General features: G+C 44.5%; 2 protein-coding genes across 3 annotated transcripts; both read right to left on the reverse strand.

Moving 5' to 3' along the window:
- Positions 1-1,003: 1,003 nt before the first annotated feature.
- Positions 1,004-3,665, reverse strand: cdk21 (cyclin-dependent kinase 21). 2 transcript variants are annotated; one of them, XR_003871140.1, is made up of 7 exons: positions 3,346-3,665; positions 2,670-2,930; positions 2,350-2,482; positions 1,987-2,154; positions 1,639-1,799; positions 1,375-1,529; positions 1,004-1,260 (listed from the first exon to the last, which is right to left on the reverse strand). XR_003871140.1 is itself a non-coding variant. In XM_029727529.1 (7 exons), exons 2-7 carry the CDS (start codon positions 2,900-2,902, stop codon positions 1,183-1,185), a joined length of 906 nt encoding a protein of 301 aa, XP_029583389.1. In that variant the 5' UTR covers positions 2,903-2,930; positions 3,346-3,546; the 3' UTR covers positions 1,004-1,182. The 2 variants fall into 2 exon arrangements, 1 of the variants encoding a protein (XP_029583389.1); XM_029727529.1 differs by having other exon boundaries at positions 1,375-1,507; positions 3,346-3,546.
- Positions 3,666-7,445: 3,780 nt separating this feature from the next.
- LOC115171059 (all-trans-retinol 13,14-reductase) lies at positions 7,446-20,831 on the reverse strand. Its single transcript, XM_029727530.1, has 11 exons — positions 20,417-20,831; positions 19,366-19,548; positions 18,432-18,673; positions 14,502-14,703; positions 14,100-14,297; positions 13,899-14,018; positions 13,044-13,182; positions 10,856-10,965; positions 8,438-8,607; positions 8,090-8,249; positions 7,446-7,902 (listed from the first exon to the last, which is right to left on the reverse strand). The coding sequence occupies exons 1-11, from the start codon at positions 20,574-20,576 to the stop codon at positions 7,757-7,759; spliced, it is 1,830 nt and encodes a 609-aa protein (XP_029583390.1). The 5' UTR covers positions 20,577-20,831; the 3' UTR covers positions 7,446-7,756.
- Between the last annotated feature and the right edge of the window lie 98 nt (positions 20,832-20,929).

Below are 20,929 nucleotides of genomic sequence, written 5' to 3' on the forward strand. Positions count from 1 at the left end.
GCAGCTCTTGTTTCTGCATTCTGACTGCCTGGTATCAAATACAGAGTGGAAAACAAATCAAGCAACAATGCATTTTTTGTTGTTGAAACAATAACAAAGTGGCCACCCACCTCTGGTTTGGTTAAAAGCTGAGGGACGGGCCTGGGGAAATGTAACTACTCTCAAATTCAAAGACAGAGCTATGGATGCAAGGACTGACCACCTATGATATAAAAATGATAGGTTTAAACATGTTTTGAGGTTATACAGTGTTTGTTTACGTTTACATCGTTCACAAACATTGGAGTAAAACAAGCTTATATTTTGGTTTCTGATGGGGTACAACAGTTGAACTAAGCTCATGAGGCATTTATAAGTTATATTCTTCAAGAATGAATGGGTATGTATTATTCATGTATAAGTAAAAAAAAAGATATATATATAGATGTAGCAATTAAGGATTCTAGTTATAAACTAATTTGTTGTAGTAAAGCAATACATTTGTTGTCATTTCCTTTTCCTTCCACTTTGGGTTTTCATGCCATAAGAATCGCAGTTTCTACATCGCTTGATATAAATGTATTTTTTCATAATACGAAACTAGTCTTCAGAAATGCATTTCAGATAAAACCAGTCAAGATTTGGATATTCATGTTGAGAACAAATTACTTTTAAAGGGGCAACACTACATAAATGTTTTGACTTTTAAATTGATGATATATACCCATTGATTGTTAAAGAATATAACTTATAAATACCTAATTAGCTTAGTTCAACTGACGCACCCCATCGGAGCCCAATAAATAAGCCTGTTTAACTTCAATGTTTGTACATAATGTTAACAAACACTATATAGCTTTAAAACACAGTTAAATCTATAATTTTGATATCATGGATGGTCAGTCTTTGCATCCTTAGCTCTGTCTATGAATTTGAGATTAGTTCAATTTCTCCACCCCCATCTCTCAACTTTTTACCAAAACAGTGACATGGTGCCCACTTTATTGATTAACATGCAGATTTACCTTCTAAATATTTTCACTTTTATTTCCATTCCAAAAAATTATACATTTCGATACAGGTACATTGGATCTTACGGCACGAGAACCGTCAGTGTTCTATAGGCTAAAAGGATTCCAAGGGAAATGAACTTCTGTCCCAGCTCTCCTCCATCCTCTCCACATCCTGCCAGGTTATGAGTCCTCAGGCGCACACCAGGAAAGGGTGGGAGAGGGCTCTGGAAGCTGAGATGCGATTGGTCGGGCTGAACTCTAGACATTGCTGCAGGCAGAGAGCAAGTGTGTGCTTTAAAAGTACAATAAAATTCAATGATTCAGTAACATGGTAAATGCCTTGTAACAGAAACATGACTCAAAATGTGTATATTGTACATACAAGGAGTAGGTTGTTCTCCTCCTGGCCCAGGTTGGATAAGAGCTGTGTGCAGGGGTCTCTGGGGCACCAGCTACGAGAGTATGAGATGGGGCTCTCCCTGGGCCAGTCCTCCTCGCTGGGCAAGCCAATCACCCTGTGGGACATGGGGAAGAGCACAGACACACCCCCAACACAAGGCACTGGTAAAACACACATCATACATTATTCAAATGCTTATCATAAATGACCTATCAAAAGTAGGGCACAGTAGAAGAAAAAACTCACTCAAATATTTTCTGGAGCTGCTGAGCCTCAGTGTATCCACGGAACAACGGTCTCAAAAGGAACAGTTCGGCAAAAATGCAGCCAGCGCTCCACATGTCCACGGAGGACATGTAACCAGAGTGGAGCAGCACCTCGGGGGCCCTGTACCACAGTGTCACCACCTGAAGAGAGAGAGAGGGAGGGAAAGGAAGGGAGAGGGTGTGAGACGTTGGATAGGACACAGAGAGAAAGATACTTAAAAGTAAAAAGTATAGTTCCTTTACCTTAGTTAGGCTGGGGGACAATGGCACCGTGACAATTGAACAGATTGTGCATTGAAAAGGAGGATGTTCTACTCTGTAGACTTACACAGGGTGTAAGGGCGATGTGATAGGTGTAGATGCGCGCCAGCCCAAAGTCAGCGATCTTCACCTCTCCACGGCTACTAACCAGTACATTCTCCGGCTTCAGGTCGCGGTGCACCAGCATGTTGGTGTGCAGGAAGTCCAGCCCCTGCAGCAGCTGCACCATCACATCCTGTACAGACAGGAAGCAGCATGACAGCATTGCTCAAACACTCTGACTGTGGCTTATTCTGAAAAGATATGAGGACATCTGTTATGAAAAGTTCAAAAGAGAGTACAGTAAAATGTTATACTAATTCTTAATGGAGTGCTTTGGATTCATTGAGATTTTATTCAGATGCAGGTATGTAAGGGGGAGAATTCACACTTTAATTTTGTCAAGACTCAGTCCAGTGCTGGGGGCCGTGGTGAGGAAGGTAGACAGGTCTTGGTCGATGTACTCAAACACCAGCATCAGGTCCAAACTCCTGTTCTTCAGACCAGCAGATACATCCAACAACCTTTCAGTAAGATCAGCAATTAAGGTCAATCATTGTGAACCATTTCTGCTAATGAAATGGCATGACACCATGGTATACAATTATAAAACACCATCAAACTGATTTTAAACCTAAAGATAATTATGTATAATTCATAGGCTATGCAAACATTTTCAGATATAATTATATTCCAGAAAAATGAACTTACTTTACAATGTTGGGATGGTTGAAATACCCAATCTTACGCAAGAGCGCCACCTCTCGGATCATGAAAGCAGGGATCCCACTCTCCGTGTGTCCGGGTATGTTCAACTTCTTCACCGCTACGAGTCGCTGTTGATTGCGGACCTCTCTGGCCTTGTACACTTTGCCATATGCGCCTTCGCCTATCTCTGCAAGTATTTCATAATTCTGAAGTTCATCGCACCCATTGACCTCCATGACCGGCCGATTTCGTAGTTGGTTGCAACTAGGATGGAATAGACCATGCGTAAATGCATGTAAACACGCTGTCAAGTAATACACTGCTTCCACAAGCCTAGGCCTTTTACTGGCTAACGTTAGCCAGAGGCCTGGGAGGTGAATAAGTTCACGATACTTATTGAGCTAGCTAAATGAACTACTTATGCAAGAGTGAAGTTAATTATTGAAGAGTTTAGTACGCTTTACACGAGACAATGATGTTATTATGCATTGCCACTACATAGTTCACGTTAGCTAGCTAGCCAGCAGCTAAGTAGCCAGCAATCTTCCTCCAGCTCCACCTAGCAACCACTTAGGAACCACTTGCTAGTTAATCAAAAGGGAATCTCAAAGATGCTTTGTGCAATGTGTGGTTAGCTATACTTAGCTAGCTAATATTTAATGAATTGTGATTAGCTTACCTTCTCACACCATAAACTGCAGAGATATGCTATACATTTTCAAGATGCTTATAAATGATGAGACCACATTCTGGTACGGCCCCTAATTCTCCTCAACTAATCAGATCTCTCATCACCTCCAGACAGACGTCTTGCAGAAGACCTCTGTGCACGTGCCATCATGTCTTGCACATTATGAACATTTTCTTATTAATATATACACCACAGTTTATTCATGGGATATTGGTGAAAGAATGGTAAACCCATTTTGAGACTTTTATCATCATAATAATCAAGCAATATTCCAGGCCAGCCAGTATCAATAGAATTCTATGGGATGATAATGACAGAAAGGTTGGGAAAATATCTATTCAATCTCTGATGAATGAGTCCTTCATTATCACAGTTTGTGCTATTGTTACAAAGTCTCCCCATACATTTAGAGTGGAATAATTCATTTTTACAATGATCAGCGTGAAGATGTTTTTGTATGCAATGTTTAATAATGAGTAATTAACTTTGTACATTTGAAGCAAGGCATGTTAATTCAAAACAGTCCAGTCTGTACATCTGTGTTCAAACGGAGGCATTAGACATTTATAATGGTTAGTGTTACAGAGCTTTTAAACCTGGTTCACAATTTTGTTGTGTTATGGCTTTTTTGCACCAATAGAGAGAGTTACAGTTTCCCCCTACATTAGGGTTCATTTCGCATAGCTGGTTGGAAGCTTAAGACAGAAGCCACTGTTATCCACAGTATATTGAGTTATAACACATTATTAACATGTTTGCAGCAGTTGTATTGGTACTGGTATCAAAAGTATTGGTAACTTAATCTACTCCACCCAACACTTTTGTTCTCAATATATTACGAGTGAAAATATGAAATGTGCTAATCACATCTGAACACTTGATTTATGAATATATATATTTTAAAAAAAGCAATCTATCCCTGAGCAATAATTTCCAAATGTTGATTGAGTTTACACCCAATTTACAGATCTGATGCTGACAGCATCCACAGCCTGCAGGCCAGTTAGCTAGTCAGCCTGACAGCTTACTGGAGTCTGCCACTAGCAGTCAGTGTAGTCAGCTCAGCTATCCCCATTGAGACCCTGTCTGTGCCTCGATCTAGGTTGGGCAAAACTAAACATGGCGGTGTTCGCCCCTAGCAATCTCACTGGAATAAAGACCTCCTCCATTCCCGTCATTATTGAAAGAGATTGTGATATTTCACATCTCAAAATAGGGTTACTTAATGTTAGATCCCTCACTTCCAAGGCAGTTATAGTCAATGAACTAATCACTGATCATAATCTTGATGTGATTGGCCTGACTGAAACATGGCTTAAGGCTGATGAATTTACTGTGCTAAATGAGGCCTCTCCTCCTGGTTACACTAGTGACCATATCCCCCGCGCATCCCGCAAAAGGGAGACTACACTTGTGAAGGTGGTAAATTATCTTTTAATGGCGTCAGACCTAGGCTCTGCATCTGCTCCTAGACCTGAGTGCTGCTTTTGATACCACCAATCACCAAATACTTTTGGAGAGATTGGAAACCCAAATTGGTCTGCACGGACAAGTTCTGGCCTGGTTTAGATCTTATCTGTCGGAAAGATATCAGTTTGTCTCTGTAGATGGTTTGTCCTCAGACAAATCAACTGTACATTTCAGTGTTCCTCAAGGCTCCATTTTAGGACCACTATATATTTTACCTCTTGGTGGTGTCATTTGGAAACATAATGTTAACTTTCACTGCTACGCAGACTCAGTCTCGACCTTTAAGTCTTTATTGAGGACTCATCTCTTCAGTAGGTCCTATGATTGAGTGTAGTCTGGCCCAGGAGTGTGAAGGTGAACGGAAAGGCACTGGAGCAACGAACCGCCCTTGCTGTCTCTGCCTGGCCGGTTCCCCTCTCTCCACTGGGATTATCTGCCTCAAACCCTATTACAGGGGCTGAGTAACTGGCTTACTGGTGCTCTTCCATGCCATCCCTAGGAGGGCTGAGTCACTTGAGTGGGTTGAGTCACTGACGTGATCTTCCTGTCCGGGTTGGTGCCCCACCTCGGGTTCGTAGCGTGGGGGAGATCTTCGTGGGCTATACTCGAACTTGTCTCAGGATGGTAAGTTGGTGGTTGAAGATATATCCCTCTAGTGGTGCGGGGGCTGTGCTTTGGCAAAGTGGGTGGGGTTATATCCTGCCTGTTTGGCCCTGTCCGGGGGTATCGTCAGACGGGGCTACAGTGTCTCCCGACCCCTCCGGTCTCAGCCTCCAATATTTATGCTGCAATAATTTATGCGTTGGGGGGCTAGGGTCAGTCTTATATCTGGAGTATTTCTCCTGTCTTATTCGGTGTCCTGTGTGTATATTCTCTCTCGCGCTCTCTCTCAACATTACCTGGCCTGATGACTCGTTGCTGTCCACCTGGTTGTGCTGCTGCTACAGTTTCAACTGTTCTGCCTGCGGCTATGGAACCTTGACCAGTTCACTGGACGTGCTACCTTGTCCCAGACCTGCTGTTTTCAACGCTCTAGAGACAGCAGGAGCGGTAGAGATACTCTGAATGATCGGCTATGAAAAGCCAACTGACATTTACTCCTGAGGTGCTGACCTGTTGCACCCTCTACAACCACTGTGATTATTATTATCTGACCCTGCTGGTCATCTATGAACATCTTGGCAATGTTCTGTTATAATCTCTTCTGTGAGAATCTCCCATCTTATGTCAAAGACACTAGTCACATGATCTCATTGATAGAGGGCTTAGGAAGGATACTAGAGGGCACCCTGCTGGCCACTTTTGATGTGGAGAGCTTGTACACTAACAGCCCACACACTGGAGGCTTGCAGGCGCTGCAACACTTCCTTCAGCAGAGAGACTCCGCCCTTGCTCCATCCAATGATTGCATCTCACAACTTACTGAACTGGTATTATCCAATAACTACTGTGTCTTTGAGTCAGACTTTTTCCTTCAAATTCAGGAAGTAGCCATGGGTCCCCTTCCCCTTCCCCTCCCCCCCCCCCCCCCCCCCCCCCCCAACTATGCAAACCTGTATGTGGGACAATTTGAAGAAGCACTCCTTTATAAAAGACACACCCCTTACTTTCTAAAATACTCCTATGTAAGGGATACATAGATGGTATTTGTGCTCTGGGAAGGAAGTCAGCAGGAACTAAATTAATTCCAAACTCATCACCTGTTCATGTGGAAAAGCCTACGTAGGACAAACGGACAGACAATTAAAACAACGCATAGCTGAACACCGCAGCTCAATCAGGTGTAAGAACATTGACTATCCAATAGCAGCTCACTTTGTTGAGGCTAACCATCCAATCTCCTCTCTCAAAATGCACAGGCATTGAGCATGTTGCTCTACCAAGGAGAGGACGTAACATCGAGATCCTACTACTACAAAGGGAGGCTTACTGGGCATCCTATTTAAAAACATTGACCCCTAGAGGTCTGAATATTGACTGATCTCAGGCCCTTCTCCTGAACAATTCTTACAAATTAATATTCTTTCTACAGCTTATTAGCGTACACCTAATATGTTCCCCCTGTTGATGATGCTCATTATACAGGAAAGTTGAACCAAAAGATTACATGTAACAAATATGAAATGAAACAATGTATTTTGATGCATAATATTGATTTATATGATAATAGCATAATATATTTACTATGCCATACACTATTGGTTTTTGTTAACAGTTACTGTGCCTTCCTACCCCGAGGAAGGCACAGTGATGCCGAAACGTTGGTAAATACCCATTAAATTGCTGGGAGTTTATATATGGAGTGTGCGACTTTTTTTGATAGTTTATTCACCGTTAGTCAGCACCTCCACACAAACACATTTTTCTGGGTGTACACCAGCTCATGTTTTTTAATAAATCTCCACCAGGCACAGCCAGAAGAGGACTGGCCACCCCTCATAGCATGGTTCGTCTCTAGGTTTCTCCCTAGGGAGTTTTTCCCTAGCCACCGTGCTTCTACAGCGGCATTGCTTGCTGTTTTAGGCTGGGTTTCTGTAAAGCACTTTGTGACATCAGCTGATGTAAGAAGGGCTTTACAAAATACATTTGATTGAAAGACTCCTCAACTTTCAATTTTCTTTTCCCTTAACAGTGAGAGAGAGCAGAGTTCTCTACACTCATTGATAAGAATAGTTACACACTCAAACACACAGTAACCATCTTTTCACTGTGTTGACTGTAGGACAAGAGATTGAAGCCTGTCCCTGGGCTTGTGTTATTGTAGCTTTGGTGAGTTGGGTGGAGTAGGGTGAAGTTGCCCCTAGACGCTGATCTTGGGCATTTTCCCCAACTAATGTGGATTGGGGGAGAGGAAGTTGATCCTAGACCTGTACTTAAGGGAAACTTCACCCGGAGCAACAATGGGTTGAGGGTGGTGGTGAGTAGCGTGTTACTTCAACTTCTTAGTGTCGACACGTTTGGTCTTCTTGGCCAGAGCAATGGCATCCAGGTGCAGGTTACGGTTGAGGATGGCAGAACCACAGGTGAGAGCCCCAGCCAGTGCACCAGCAAAGCCACACACAAACACATCCTGACCTGTACACAGAACACAAACACCGGAACATCAACGCGCAGTAGAAACCAGAGCCAATATAGACCTTTAATACTGAAGTCAAAACGTATGACTTATCCAAATGCTAAGCCATTAGTTAGCCTATCGAAAACAGATATATAGCTTCTCTATGACATGTCCTTGGAACTATCAGCCGTATAAGTTTCTGACCTGTGAGGTAGAGGTTTTTCAGGGGTGTCTGGGGCCTCACGGTGGCATTGCACTCAGCGCTGAAACGAGCGGTGCCATGGTCTGCTCCGTAGATCTCCCCTTTTGAGGCTCCAATGTAGTGTGTGTTTGTTATGGGTGTTCCAGCCTCGATGAACTCAACCTAAAGACAGACCGAGAGAGACAAGGGAGATGTATGTTTCCAATCGAGGTATTAAGTTACACCATTTGTCAGAATTGAAAAGGAAGTGTGTCTATGTTACAGCTTACTAGTGCATCCTCCATAGAGATGTTAGTTTCCTGGAAAAAGCAGTCTACCAGAGTTTAGTATGAATGGGCTAAATGCTCTACCTTGTCCCTGGTAATCTTGGGGAAGACGCTCATCACCACCTCCAGAATCGAGTCACAGAATATCTGCTTCAGCTCCTTGTAATCAGTCCCTCTGTTGGTCACCTTGTCATCCTTCCACTCCCCAAACCACTCATAGTTAGCAAAGGTCACCAGACTCAGGGTGCACTTGCCTGTGAAGAACGGGAAAAGAAAAGGGGTCGAAACATGTCTGTTCAGCCTTCAATCTGATGGCATCAGATATTGTAGTTGTGTGCACTTCCAAGAATCTAAATTTCAAAATGTTTTGGTATGGTGTAGATCAGCGACCAGCAGGCTGGGTTCAGGAACACATTGCAACACTAATGCATTAACATTGGACAGTCAATAGAATGGAACAAATCAACTTAAGACTTTGAAAAGGCATTTGATAGCCTGGACAGAGCAACCATCTGGTACCTAATAGAAAACTACTGAATCCTGTTGTGTCGTCTTTAGTATTTTGTTCCAACTGTTGTCTTGTCTGTGTTTCCATTAAGTAAATAAAACGTTTCACAAAAACAAAAGACAGTCTCACATCAGGAATAAAACGAGAACTAGGCCTAACATCCAACATGGCAACCCTCAGGGGAAAAGAAAGGGTCAACCTAGAAACACCTGGAGGAGAGATGTCCAGGCAGCCTCAACTGGTACAACCTGGAAAAAAACTTGCCTCCGAACCGAGTAAGATGTAGGACATTAGTCAATGGATTATACTCCTTATAGGGGCCAAGGGTTTAAATAAGTAGTCAGTCAGTGGCTGATTCATTTCCAAAGATAAAAATAATGAAATAATATACACTGCTCAAAAAAATAAAGGGAACACTTAAACAACACATCCTAGATCTGAATGAAATAAATAATCTTATTAAATACTTTTTTCTTTACATAGTTGAATGTGCTGACAACAAAAATCACAAAAATGATCAATGGAAATCCAATTTATCAACCCATGGAGGTCTGGATTTGGAGTCGCACTCAAAATTAAAGTGGAAAACCACACTACAGGCTGATCCAACTTTGATGTAATGTCCTTAAAACAAGTCAAAATGAGGCTCAGTAGTGTGTGTGGCCTCCACATGCCTGTATGACCTCCCTACAACGCCTGGGCATGCTCCTGATGAGGTGGCGGATGGTCTCATGAGGGATCTCCTCCCAGACCTGGACTAAAGCGTCCGCCAACTCCTGGACAGTCTGTGGTGCAACGTGGCGTGGGGGATGGAGCGAGACGATGTCCCAGATGTGCTCAATTGGATTCAGGTCTGGGGAACGGGCGGGCCAGTCCATAGCATCAATGCCTTCCTCTTGCAGGAACTGCTGACACACTCCAGCCACATGAGGTCTAGCATTGTCTTGCATTAGGAGGAACCCAGGGCCAACCGCACCAGCATATGGTCTCACAAGGGGTCTGAGGATCTCATCTCGGTACCTAATGGCAGTCAGGCTACCTCTGGCGAGCACATGGAGGGCTGTGCGGCCCCCCCCCAAAGAAATACCACCCCACACCATGACTGACCCACCGCCAAACCGGTCATGCTGGAGGATGTTGCAGGCAGCAGAACGTTCTCCACGGCGTCTCCAGACTCTGTCACGTCTGTCACATGTGCTCAGTGTGAACCTGCTTCATCTGTGAAGAGCACAGGGCGCCAGTGGCGAATTTGCCAATCTTGGTGTTCTCTGGCAAATGCCAAACGTCCTGCACAGTGTTGGGCTGTAAGCACAACCCCCACCTGTGGACGTCGGACCCTCATGGAGTCTGTTTCTGACCGTTTGAGCAGACACATGCACATTTGTGGCCTGCTGGAGGTCATTTTGCAGGGCTCTGGCAGTGCTCCTCTTGCTCCTCCTTGCACAAAGGCGGAGGTAGCGGTCCTGCTGCTGGGTTGTTGCCCTCCTACGGCCTCCTCCACGTCTCCTGATGTACTGGCCTGTCTCCTGGTAGCGCCTCCATGCTCTGGACACTACGCTGACAGACACAGCAAACCTTCTTGCCACAGCTCGCATTGATGTGCCATCCTGAATGAGCTGCACTACCTGAGCCACTTGTGTGGGTTGTAGACTCCGTCTCATGCTACTCAAAGCACTGCCAGCATTCAAAAGTGACCAAAACATCAGCCAGGAAGCATAGGAACTGAGAAGTGGTCTGTGGTCCCCACCTGCAGAACCACTCTTTTATTGGGGGTGTCTTGCTTATTGCCTACAATTTCCACCTGTTGTCTATTCCATTTGCACAACAGCATGTGAAATTTATTGTCAATCAGTGTTGCTTCCTAAGTGGACAGTTTGATTTCACAGAAGTGTGATTGACTTGGAGTTACATTGTGTTGTTTAAGTGTTCCCTTTATTTTTTTGAGCAGTATATTATGGTGAATATCAGTGCTAACACCAGTCTTGTTTCTGTACCTGGTGATCGTTCCTCCCAGGTGGGATCTTTGGCTGATGGAGAAGCCACAAAGAGGACGGGAACACTTTTCGCTGACTCCTCCCTGTTTCCCTTCAGATAGGTCTCAACCCTGTAACATCCAGATAATGGGTTTAGTAAGATACTGTAGGCTCTTTAACACTACAGTGAAGAACACTTCACCCTTCTCAGATTCTGATGCACATATACAGGGCATTTGGAAAGTATTCAGACCACTTCACTTCTTCCACATTTTGTTACGTTACAGCCTTATTCTAAAATGTATTCAATTGTTTTTTCCCCTCGTCAATCTACACACAATACCCCATAATGACAAAGCAAAAACATTTGTTATGTTTGCAAATGTAGTCATAAAAAATATATATATTACCTTTACATAGTATTCAGACCCTTTAAATCAGTAATTTCTGGAAGCACCTTTGACAGCTATTACAGCCACGAGTCTTCTTGGGTGTGACACTACAAGCTTGGCACACATGTATTTGGGGAGTTTCTCCCATTGTTCTCTGTAGATCCTCTCAAGCTCGGTCAGGTTGGATGGGGAGCGTCACTTCACAGCCATTTTCAGGTCTCTCCAGAGATGTTTGATCGGGTTCAAGGTCAGGCTCTGGCTGGGCCACAAGGACATTGAGACTTGTCCTGAAGCCACTCCTGTGTCGTCTTGGCTGTGCACTTAGGGTCGTTGACCTGTTGTAAGGGGAACCGTCGCCCCAGTCTGAGGTCCTGAGCAGGTTTTTAATCAAGGACCTCTTTGTACTTTGCTCCGTTCATCTTTCCCTCGATCCTGACTAGTCTTCCAGTCGCTGCCGCTGAATAACGTCCCCACAGCATGATGCTGCCATCACCATGCGTCACCGTAGGGATGGTATTAGCCAGGTGATGAGCGGTGTCAGGTTTCCTCCAGATGTGACACTTGGCATTCAGGCCAAAGAGTTCAATCTTGGTTTAATCAGACCAGAGAATCTTGTGTCTCATGGTCTGAGAGTCCTTTAGGTGCCTTTTGGCAAACTCCAAGCGGGCTGTCATGTGCCTTTTACTGAGGAGTGGTTTCCGTCTGGCCACTCTACCCACAAAAAGCCTGATTGATGGAGTGCTGCTGAGATGGTTGTTTCTGGAAGGTTCTCCAAACTCCACAGAGGAACTCTGGAGCTCTGTCAGAGTGACCATCAGGTTTTTGGTCACCTCCCTGACCAAGGCCCCCCCCCCCCCAAATTGTTCAGTTTGGCTAGGCAGCCAGCTCTATGGAGAGTCTTGGTGGTTCTAAACTTCTTCCATTTAAGAATGATGGAGGCCACTGTGTTCTTGGGGACCTTCAATACTGCAGACATTTTTTGGTACCCTTCCCCAGAACTGTGCCTCGACACAATACTGTCTCGGAGCTCTACGGACAATATCTTCTAAATCATGGCTTGGTTTTTGCTCTGACATGCATTGTCAACTGTGGGACCTTATAGGTGGACTCCAATCAAATTGTAGAAACATCACAAGGATGATCAATGGAAACAGGATGCACCTGAGCTCAATTTCGAGTGTCACAGCAAAGGGACTCAATACTTATGTAAATAAGGTGTACTTTTTTTTTTTAATCCTTTGCAAAAAAATCTAAAAACTATTTTTCGCTTTGTCATTATGGGGTATTGTGTGTAGATTGATGAGGGAAAAAATATTTTACATTTTAGAATAAGGCTGTTACGTAACAAAATGTGGAAAAGGTGAATGGGTCTGAATACTTTCCGAATGCACTGTAGACCGTGCTTGTTAAACAGTGCGAATATCTATTGAGGTTTCAAACATGTGAAATTAGTGTAGTGGTGAGTGTGAACTGATACTGTCTATTTTGACAACATCACATTTTAGTTTATACCAAACAGATTACTGTAACAGCACAATCTTTGATACACACAGTAAAAGGTAGTGAAATACAGAATACGTGACTACATAGACTCACCATCACAGTCTCATGTACCGTAGGCTATGTCACATTAATACACTTCTCTCAAAGTCCAAACCACAATACATTACACAATGTATGCCTACGCAACACATCAGATATATGTTAATAAGGACCAAATAAGGTGTAAATTAAAATAAATAGACAAGTCATTAGACAGTGGGGCATACGGGGACACGCCAAACATTTCGGGTTAAACCAACAGAGGAAGGACCTACAGTTCATCCATGTTGTGCTCTGTGAAGATCCAGTAGTTGTCTGCTTTGAGGCCCAGGTCCTCCTTGGTTCCGGTCAGGCCCAGGAAGATGCTCAGACCTCCTGCCCCGTTTTTCATCATACCAAGCTGCTTCTGGATGGCTGAAGGGCATCACAAGATCATACAACATTCATGATTAGTAGGGATGTGCATCTTTCCCTTTCAAGAAGATTCTATACGTATCAAGACACATGGGCTCCGACACGCTAAGTTTTAGTTTGATTAGAGGAACAAATCAATGCGGTTCGATGCACTAACATTTGTTGCATAAACACATTCATTTTAACTTCAAATCTGCAGCTGATGGAGCTGTGTGTGTAAGTGATGTATAGGTCTATGATTAGGCCTACCTCTCACTGGTCAGTGCGCAAAGCTATGGACAGCGTGCAGTTTAACTAGGCTACTGACATTGCCTGGGGTTGTTAGGCATGCAAAATGACTTCAAGATCAATGACTGTCAACATAATTCCACGCTTAGTTTGACACTGAAGGAGAGGAAACATGTGTCAGAAAAGATGAGGTATTTTCGGAAGGTAGAAAGAAAGTAATTTGAGCCCCATAAAATTACTATACCTACAATTTGTAACATTTGAATCGATTTTCTGACCGATGCATGCTACATTTGGATTGGTTTGGGGTCTCGATGCACCCATATCTTAAACATTTGAACCGGGGACCGATGCCCAGTGGTGAACTGTTACATCTAATGGTTAGGCATCACAAGATCAAAGAAACATTATCTAGACAAGTGTCAACTAACAATTCAGTCTTTTTAAACACAGACATCTTGAACATGCACCTTAATACCCTCACCCACCTGGCATGGCCTGGAGTTCCTTAGGCAGCAGCTGCTGGTAGGTGTTGAAGATGCCTGCATTGGAGATGACCATTGGAGCATGTACATGGATCTCCTCCTGACCCTTTATCACGCTCACACCTAAAACCATGGGAACCAGAGGTGGTCAAATCTGACCATCTGTGTGATCAATCAATTCATCTTTCAACCAATCCTATTCACCAATAGCCTCCTTGTTGTCATTGAACAGGATGCGGTTGACTGGGGCGCGGACGAGCACGGCCCCCCCGGCTTTCTCAACAATAGGGATCATGTGGTAGGCGATCTCACTGGCTCCTCCTATTGGGTACCAGGCGCCAGTCAGGTAGTGGCAGACCATCAGGCTGTGCATGGAGAAGCTGGCATCCTTGGGCATGTTACCTGCAGTTACACAACAAAATGGAGTCCTATAAAACCAAACACACTACAAAAAGAGATGCAATTAATTTGGTCCATGTGGAGAGAATGTGTCCCCCCCAAATAGCACAAATTAGTGAACCACATAGGGAATAGGAACACAGTCTATCATTTGAGATGGCTGTGGTTATGCTCTCCACTATCAGGAACTACAGCCGTCTACCCTACCGTAAGTGCCAAAGATGTAGCTGAAGATGGCCCTGAGGTCATTGTTCTTAGTCAGCTCATTGACCACCTCTGTCACGCTGCGAGACGCCATGCGGAAGAAGAATGACAGACGATTGGCCAGGCCTGTGTACACCAGGAACTTGGCCAGGGGGACAGGAATGAGCTTCAGCAGACCCAGGAACCAAATGTTGTGTCCTGCTTTCTGTAGATGGAATACATACAGTACCAGTCAAAAGTTTAAACACCTACTCATTCAAGGGTTTCTTTGTTTTGACTATTTTCTACATTGTAGAATAATAGTGAAGACATCAAAACTATTAAATAACACATATGGACTAATGTAGTAAGCAAAAAAGTATTAAAACAAATCAAATGTTATTTGTCACATGCACCGAATACAGACTTCACCTTACAGTGAAATGCTTACTTACAAGCCCTTAACCAACCATGCAGTTAAGAAAAGAAAAAAAAAGTATGATTACAAAAGAGCAGCAGTAAATAACAATAGCAGGGCTATATACAGGGGGTAGAGTTATTAAAGTGATTATGCATAGATAATAAACAGAGTAGCAGCAGCGTTCTGGGGGGGGGGGGGGGGGGGGGGGGGGCAACGCAAATAGTCCGAGAAGCCATTCGATTAGATATTCAAGAGTCTTATGGCTTGGGAGTAGAAGCTATTTAGGATCATTTTGGACCTAGACTTGGCCCTCCAGTACCGCTTGCCATGCGTTAGCAGAGAAAACAGTCCATGACTGGGGTGGGTGGAGTCTGACAATTTTTAGGGCCTTCCTCTGACACTGCCTGGTATAAAGGTCCTGGATGGCAGGAAGCTTGGCCCCGGTGATGTACTGGGCCGTACGCACTACCCTCTGTAGTGCCTTGCGGTCGGATGCCGAGCAGTTGCCATACCAGGCAGTGATGCAACCCGTCAGGATGCTCTCGATGGTGCAGCTGTAGAACATTGAGGATCTGAGGACCCATGCCAAATCTTTTCAGTCTCCTGAGGGGGAATAGGTTTTGTCGTGCCCGCTTCACGACTGTCTTGGTGTGCTTGGACCATGTTAGTTTGTTGGTGATGTGGACACCACGGAACTTGAAGCTCTCAATCTGCTCAACTACAGCCCCGTCGATGAGAATGGGGGCGTGCGCAGTCCTTTTCCTGTAGTCCACAATCATCTCCTTTGTCTTGATCACGTTGAGGGAGAGGTTGTTGTCCTTGCACCACACGGTCAGGTCTCTGACCTCCCCCCTATAGTCTGTCTCATCGGTGGCAGTGATCAGGCCTACCACTGTTGCATCATCAGCAAACTTGGTGTTGGAGTCGTGCCTGGCCATGCAGTCATGAGTGAACAGGGAGTACAGGAAGGGACTGAGCACGCACCCCTGAGGGGCCCCCGTGTTGAGGATCAGCATGGCAGATGTGTTGTTACCTACCCTTACCACCTGGGGGTGGGCCGTCAGGAAGTCCAGGATCCAGTTGCAGAGGGAGGTGTTTTGTCCCAGGGTCCTTAGCTTAGTGGTGAGCTTTGAGGGCACTATGGTGTTGAACGCTGATCTGTAGTCAATGAATAGCATTCTCACATAGGTGTTCCTTTTGTCCAGGTGGGAAAGGGCAGTGTGGAGTGCAATAGAGATTGCATCATCTGTGGATCTGTTGGTGCGGTATGCAAATTGGAGTGGGTCTAGGGTTTCTGGGATAATGGTGTTGTGAGCCATGACCAGCCTTTCAAAGCATTTCATGGCTACAGACGTGAGTGCTATGGGTCAGTAGTCATTTAGGCCGGTTACCTTAGTGTTCTTGAATACAAGGACCATCATGGTCTGCTTGAAACATGTATTACAGACAGATAGGGAGAGGTTGAAAATGTCAGTCAAGACACTTGCCAGTTGGTCAGCGCATGCTCGGAGTACACGTCCTTGTAATCCGTCTGGCGCTGCGGCCTTGTGAATGTTGACCTGTTTAAAGGTCTTACTCACATCGGCTACAGAGAGTGATCACACAGTTGTCCGGAACAGCTGATGCTCTCATGCATGTTTCAGTGTTACTTTCCATGAAGCGAGCATAGAAGTTATTTAGCTCATCTGGCCGCCTCCAACTGGGTAGCTCTCGGCTGTGCTTACCTCTGTAGTCTAATAGTTTGCAGGCCCTGCCACATCCGACGAGCCGGTGTTGTACGATTCGATCTTTGTCCTGTATTGACGCTTTGCCTGTTTGATGGTTCGTCGGAGGGCATAGCGGGATTCCTTATAAGCTTCCGGGTTAGAGTCCCGCTCCTTGAAAGCAGCAGCTCTACTCTTTAGTTCAGTCCGGATGTTGCCTGTAATCCAAGGCTTCTGGTTGGGGTATGTATGTACAGTCACTGTGGGGATGACGTCCTCAATGCACTTATTGATGAAGCCAGTGACTGATGGTGTACTCAATACCATCGGAAGAATTCTGGAATATATTCCAGTCTGTGCTAGCAAAACAGTCCAGTATTTTAGCATCTGCTTCATCTGACCACTTTTTAAGTAGACTGAGTCACTGGTGCTTCCTGCTTTAATTTTTGCTTGTAAGCAGGAATCAGGTGGATAGAATTATGGTCAGATTTGCCAAATGGATGGCGAGGGAGAGCTTTGTACGCGTCTCTGTGTGTGGAGTAAAGGTGGTCTAGAATTGTTTTCCCTCCGATTGCACATTTAACATGCTTATAGAAATGAGGTAAAACAGATTTAAATTTCCCTGCGTTAAAGTCCTCGGCCCCTAGGAGCGCCACCGCTGGGTGAGTGTTTTCTTTTTTGCTTATAGCGGTATACAGCTCATTGAGTGCGGATTTAGTGCCAGCATCGGTCTGTGGTGGTATGTAGACAGCTACAAAAAATGCAGATGAACACTCTAGGTAGATAGTGTGGTCTACAGCTTATCATGAGATACTCTACCTCAGGTGAGCAAAACCTTGAGACTTCCTTAGCTATCGTGCACCAGCCGTTGTTCACATAAATGCGTAGGCCCCGGCCCCATGTCTTACCAGATGCTGCTGTTCCGTCCTGCCTATAGAGTGTATAACCCGCCAGCTGTATGTTCTTAATGTCTTCGTCCAGCCCGTTGGTAGGATAAACGTGCTTTCAGTTAGTCCCCATTTATTTTCCAGCGATTGAACGTTAGCTAGCAGGATGGAAGGCAAGGGCAGATTAGCCACTCGCCACCTGATGCTCACAAGGCACCCTGATCTCTTTCTGCGAAGTCTCCGTTTCCTTCTCCAGCGAATAACGGGGATCTGGGCCTGGCCGGGAGTCTGTATTATATCCCTCCCATCCGACTCATTGAAGAAGAACTCTTCATCCAGTTTGAGGCGAGCAATCGCAGTTCTGATGTCCAGAAGCTCTTTTCGGTCATAAGTAACGGTAGCAGCAACATTATGTACAAAACAAGTTACGAACAACGCAAAAAAACAAACAAAATAGCATGGTTGGTTAAGAGCCGATAAGACGGCAGCCTTCCTGTCTGGCGCCATCAGCCAAATATATTTTATGTTTGACATTCTTCAAAGTAGCCACCCTTTGCCATAATGACAGCTTTGCACACTCTTGACTCCACAACCCTGGCCCTCAACACAGATGACAACCATAACAGACCAGTCCCCACATGGTAGCTCCTCTTTGCCAAAGTACAATCTCACAATTCCCTGCATTTGGCATAGAGCCCAACCTATCCCTGAAATAAGTAGGGAAAAGGTTCTGAGCTCAGTCAGCATAAACCACAATTTCCAATAACAGCAGCAACATTAGAACAACCAGCAGCATAGTAGTCTACTCATCTTGCAAAGCTGATTACTTAATTGACCTTAAACATCAAATACCAAACAATCACCTTTACTGCTCCATTCAAACACTTGTCAACTGATGTCTACGGTATGAAGTTATTGATGACATCATGTAACAGCACCATACCTTGACCAGCCTCATGTACTCATCGATGGCCGCCTCCTCCCCAGGAAAGAACTTCTTCAGCTCGTCGGGGAAACGGTCCCTGCCACTGTAGATGGGGTAGGTGCGCCTGTTTCCAGGAGGGCCCAACACCACCTGGTCAAAGGGGTTGTCCAGGGGCTCCCACTGCAGCTGACCATTGGTCAGCTGGTCAAGCATGCAGCGGAAGGGCTTATGTTCCAACAGGTCCCCGATGTAGTGGATACCTGAGGTGGAGGCATGATTGATAGATGTATTTTATTATTAGATTGTCTTATATATTTAGGATGTCCAGCTCACATCACATGGGGCTTTTAAGACAGTATTATTGATACATAGTTTGCATTTACAGTGTTTCACACTTAGACACAAACTCACAATTGTTTTGTTGTTGAGACAAAACCAGGCTAGGGTCAGCCCATGTGGTCAGGACATGTGGTCAGGACATGCGTTCATTTTTTTTTTTTAGGAACTAATTTGGGGTCTCAACTTACTGTTGAGAGTTGGAATAGTAGAATACATAAGGTGCCATTTTTCCTCTACGCCCCATGGCAAAATGTGTAGAACTGCAGGAAAATGTCATTTTTTCTCATTTCGCTGTCAAGAGGGGGAGGGCTCCAAAATGTGTAGGTAAATTTTACTTAGGGCCGGCTCTGTCTGCATGTGTCGTATCTGATGTAGGTATGCAGAACCACAAGCTACTATGCAGAACCCCACCACCATCAAAGTTGCCCATCCCTGGTTAAGGTCAACAACAGAAATAGACTAGGTTCATCGCCACTACCACCTCTGAGTAAGGGAAGGTATCTACCACATTTTGTAAGGAAAGGTAAACTGATAGCTGCCTTCTAGGTAAGGAAAGGTAAACTGATAGCTGCCTTCTAGGTAAGGAAAGGTAAACTGATAAGAGCCTTCTCACCCACGTCAAACTCAAAGCCTTTCTCTGTAAAGGTGTGGCAGCAGCCTCCAGCCCGATCATGTTGCTCCAGAACCAGGACCCGCTTTCCAACCTTAGCAAGCAGCACCGCCACCCCAAGACCACCAATTCCACTGCCAATGACAATGGCATCTAGTTTCTCAGGTATTTTACTGGCCAAGAAACCTGGTAGTGAAGAGTAATAAAAACATACAATTAACAGATAGTTATATCTTCTTACATTAAACAAATAACGATGTGTCGCAGAAATATTGTCCCATGGAGTGTGCAGACAGCCTATAACCACGTTTCCACCTAACCATTTCATGCAGATGAATTAATTACCTGACCCATGAAAAAAAGTTTCGGCCGCATTTTCATGGAAACGTTCAAATGCAGTACAATTATATAGGCATAAATGTAAACAGAATTTGTTCGTTCGACATAGTGGGTTCTTTTTATGTCGGTAAAAATAATTATGCGATAAATTAATTATGTGCACTGATTAATTACGCACAGCGTTTTATCCGCAAAAAGTCCGTGTGATGGAAACACGTCTGGTGGTTTTATACAGATTTTTGAATATTCGAATGAAAATCTGTCCTAAATTGGATGAAACCCTAACTAGTTGTACTGAAACAAGTGTTTGAGTAGCAGCTATAAACATGATATAGTGCGGGGTGAATTTCATTTCAACAATGAGTTTAGTCACGAGTGCAGTATAGCAGCTTTGGCCAGCTTGTGACGCAGTACCGTCGTTGACAATCAGTGCAGCCATAGGATATTGTAAAACGTTGTCAACGGTTCTAACAGACGAAATAGTTGCCTGACCTGCTTTCCTACTACAAATGAATGCGAATGCTCTTGCGATACATGTGAACGACAGAACACTTTAATTATGCAACTAGATATAACTTTCGAAACATACACAGGACAAGGGTGACTGCCAAAAAAATATTTACATAATGTATATCTATTTGCGCACATATTCCTAGGAAACTATATTTCGTGCATGCATTGGTGATCGGTCAAGCCTTGTGTCCACGAGACTCACCCTGCTTCAGAACTTTGTTTTTCTCCTTCTTTTGGGTGACCAGTGGTTTAAGCGGCGCACGAGTGTCGATATCGAAAGGATTTGGTCCGGGTGTACGGAACACATATTTGTATAGGAATGCAGCTAGAGCCGCACAAATGATTACTACAATGATCCACATTTTACGAATTTTAATCAGGGCACCTTCTCACTTTTCGAAGTGGACACTTCCGCGTGCGAACAAGGTCTGCAGTGGTTCAGAGCCACTTGGAACCCTTCCACGCATGACAGACAGCACGTGTTTAATTCAAGTGTCTGTGGTCGTATCTCCGTCGTTTTCAGCCCAAAAAAACATCAGGATTACTAAATAGTGTAAAAACGACGCCCACAGCTGATTCGCCCAGGCGGTATAATGAGGATTCTATTAAACGGACCCGGGCTCAACGCGCGTAGTTTCCACCGGGTGAAAAGTGATTGCATTCGTTTTGGAAGCGAGCTGCCTCCCAGGCATTAGCCGGCTGCACGTAAAACTCC

Source organism: Salmo trutta, chromosome 32 (assembly GCF_901001165.1).
Source record: "Salmo trutta chromosome 32, fSalTru1.1, whole genome shotgun sequence".
NCBI lineage: Eukaryota > Metazoa > Chordata > Actinopteri > Salmoniformes > Salmonidae > Salmo > Salmo trutta.

Excerpts from the sequence above, each read along its gene's own strand:
- cdk21 (XM_029727529.1), bottom strand. The coding sequence starts at position 2,902 with ATGGAGGTCAATGGGTGCGATGAACTTCAGAATTATGAAATACTTGCA. Across the intron at positions 2,483-2,669 it reads AACCATCCCAACATTGTAAA|GTTGTTGGATGTATCTGCTG; the intron begins GTAAGTTCATTT and ends TCTTACTGAAAG. Across the intron at positions 2,155-2,349 it reads TGAGTCTTGACAAAATTAAA|GATGTGATGGTGCAGCTGCT; the intron begins GTGTGAATTCTC and ends CTGTCTGTACAG.
- LOC115171059 (XM_029727530.1), bottom strand. The coding sequence starts at position 20,576 with ATGTGGATCATTGTAGTAATCATTTGTGCGGCTCTAGCTGCATTCCTA. Across the intron at positions 19,549-20,416 it reads AAACAAAGTTCTGAAGCAGG|GTTTCTTGGCCAGTAAAATA; the intron begins GTGAGTCTCGTG and ends CTTCACTACCAG. Across the intron at positions 13,183-13,898 it reads GGAACTCCAGGCCATGCCAG|CCATCCAGAAGCAGCTTGGT; the intron begins GTGGGTGAGGGT and ends GATGCCCTTCAG.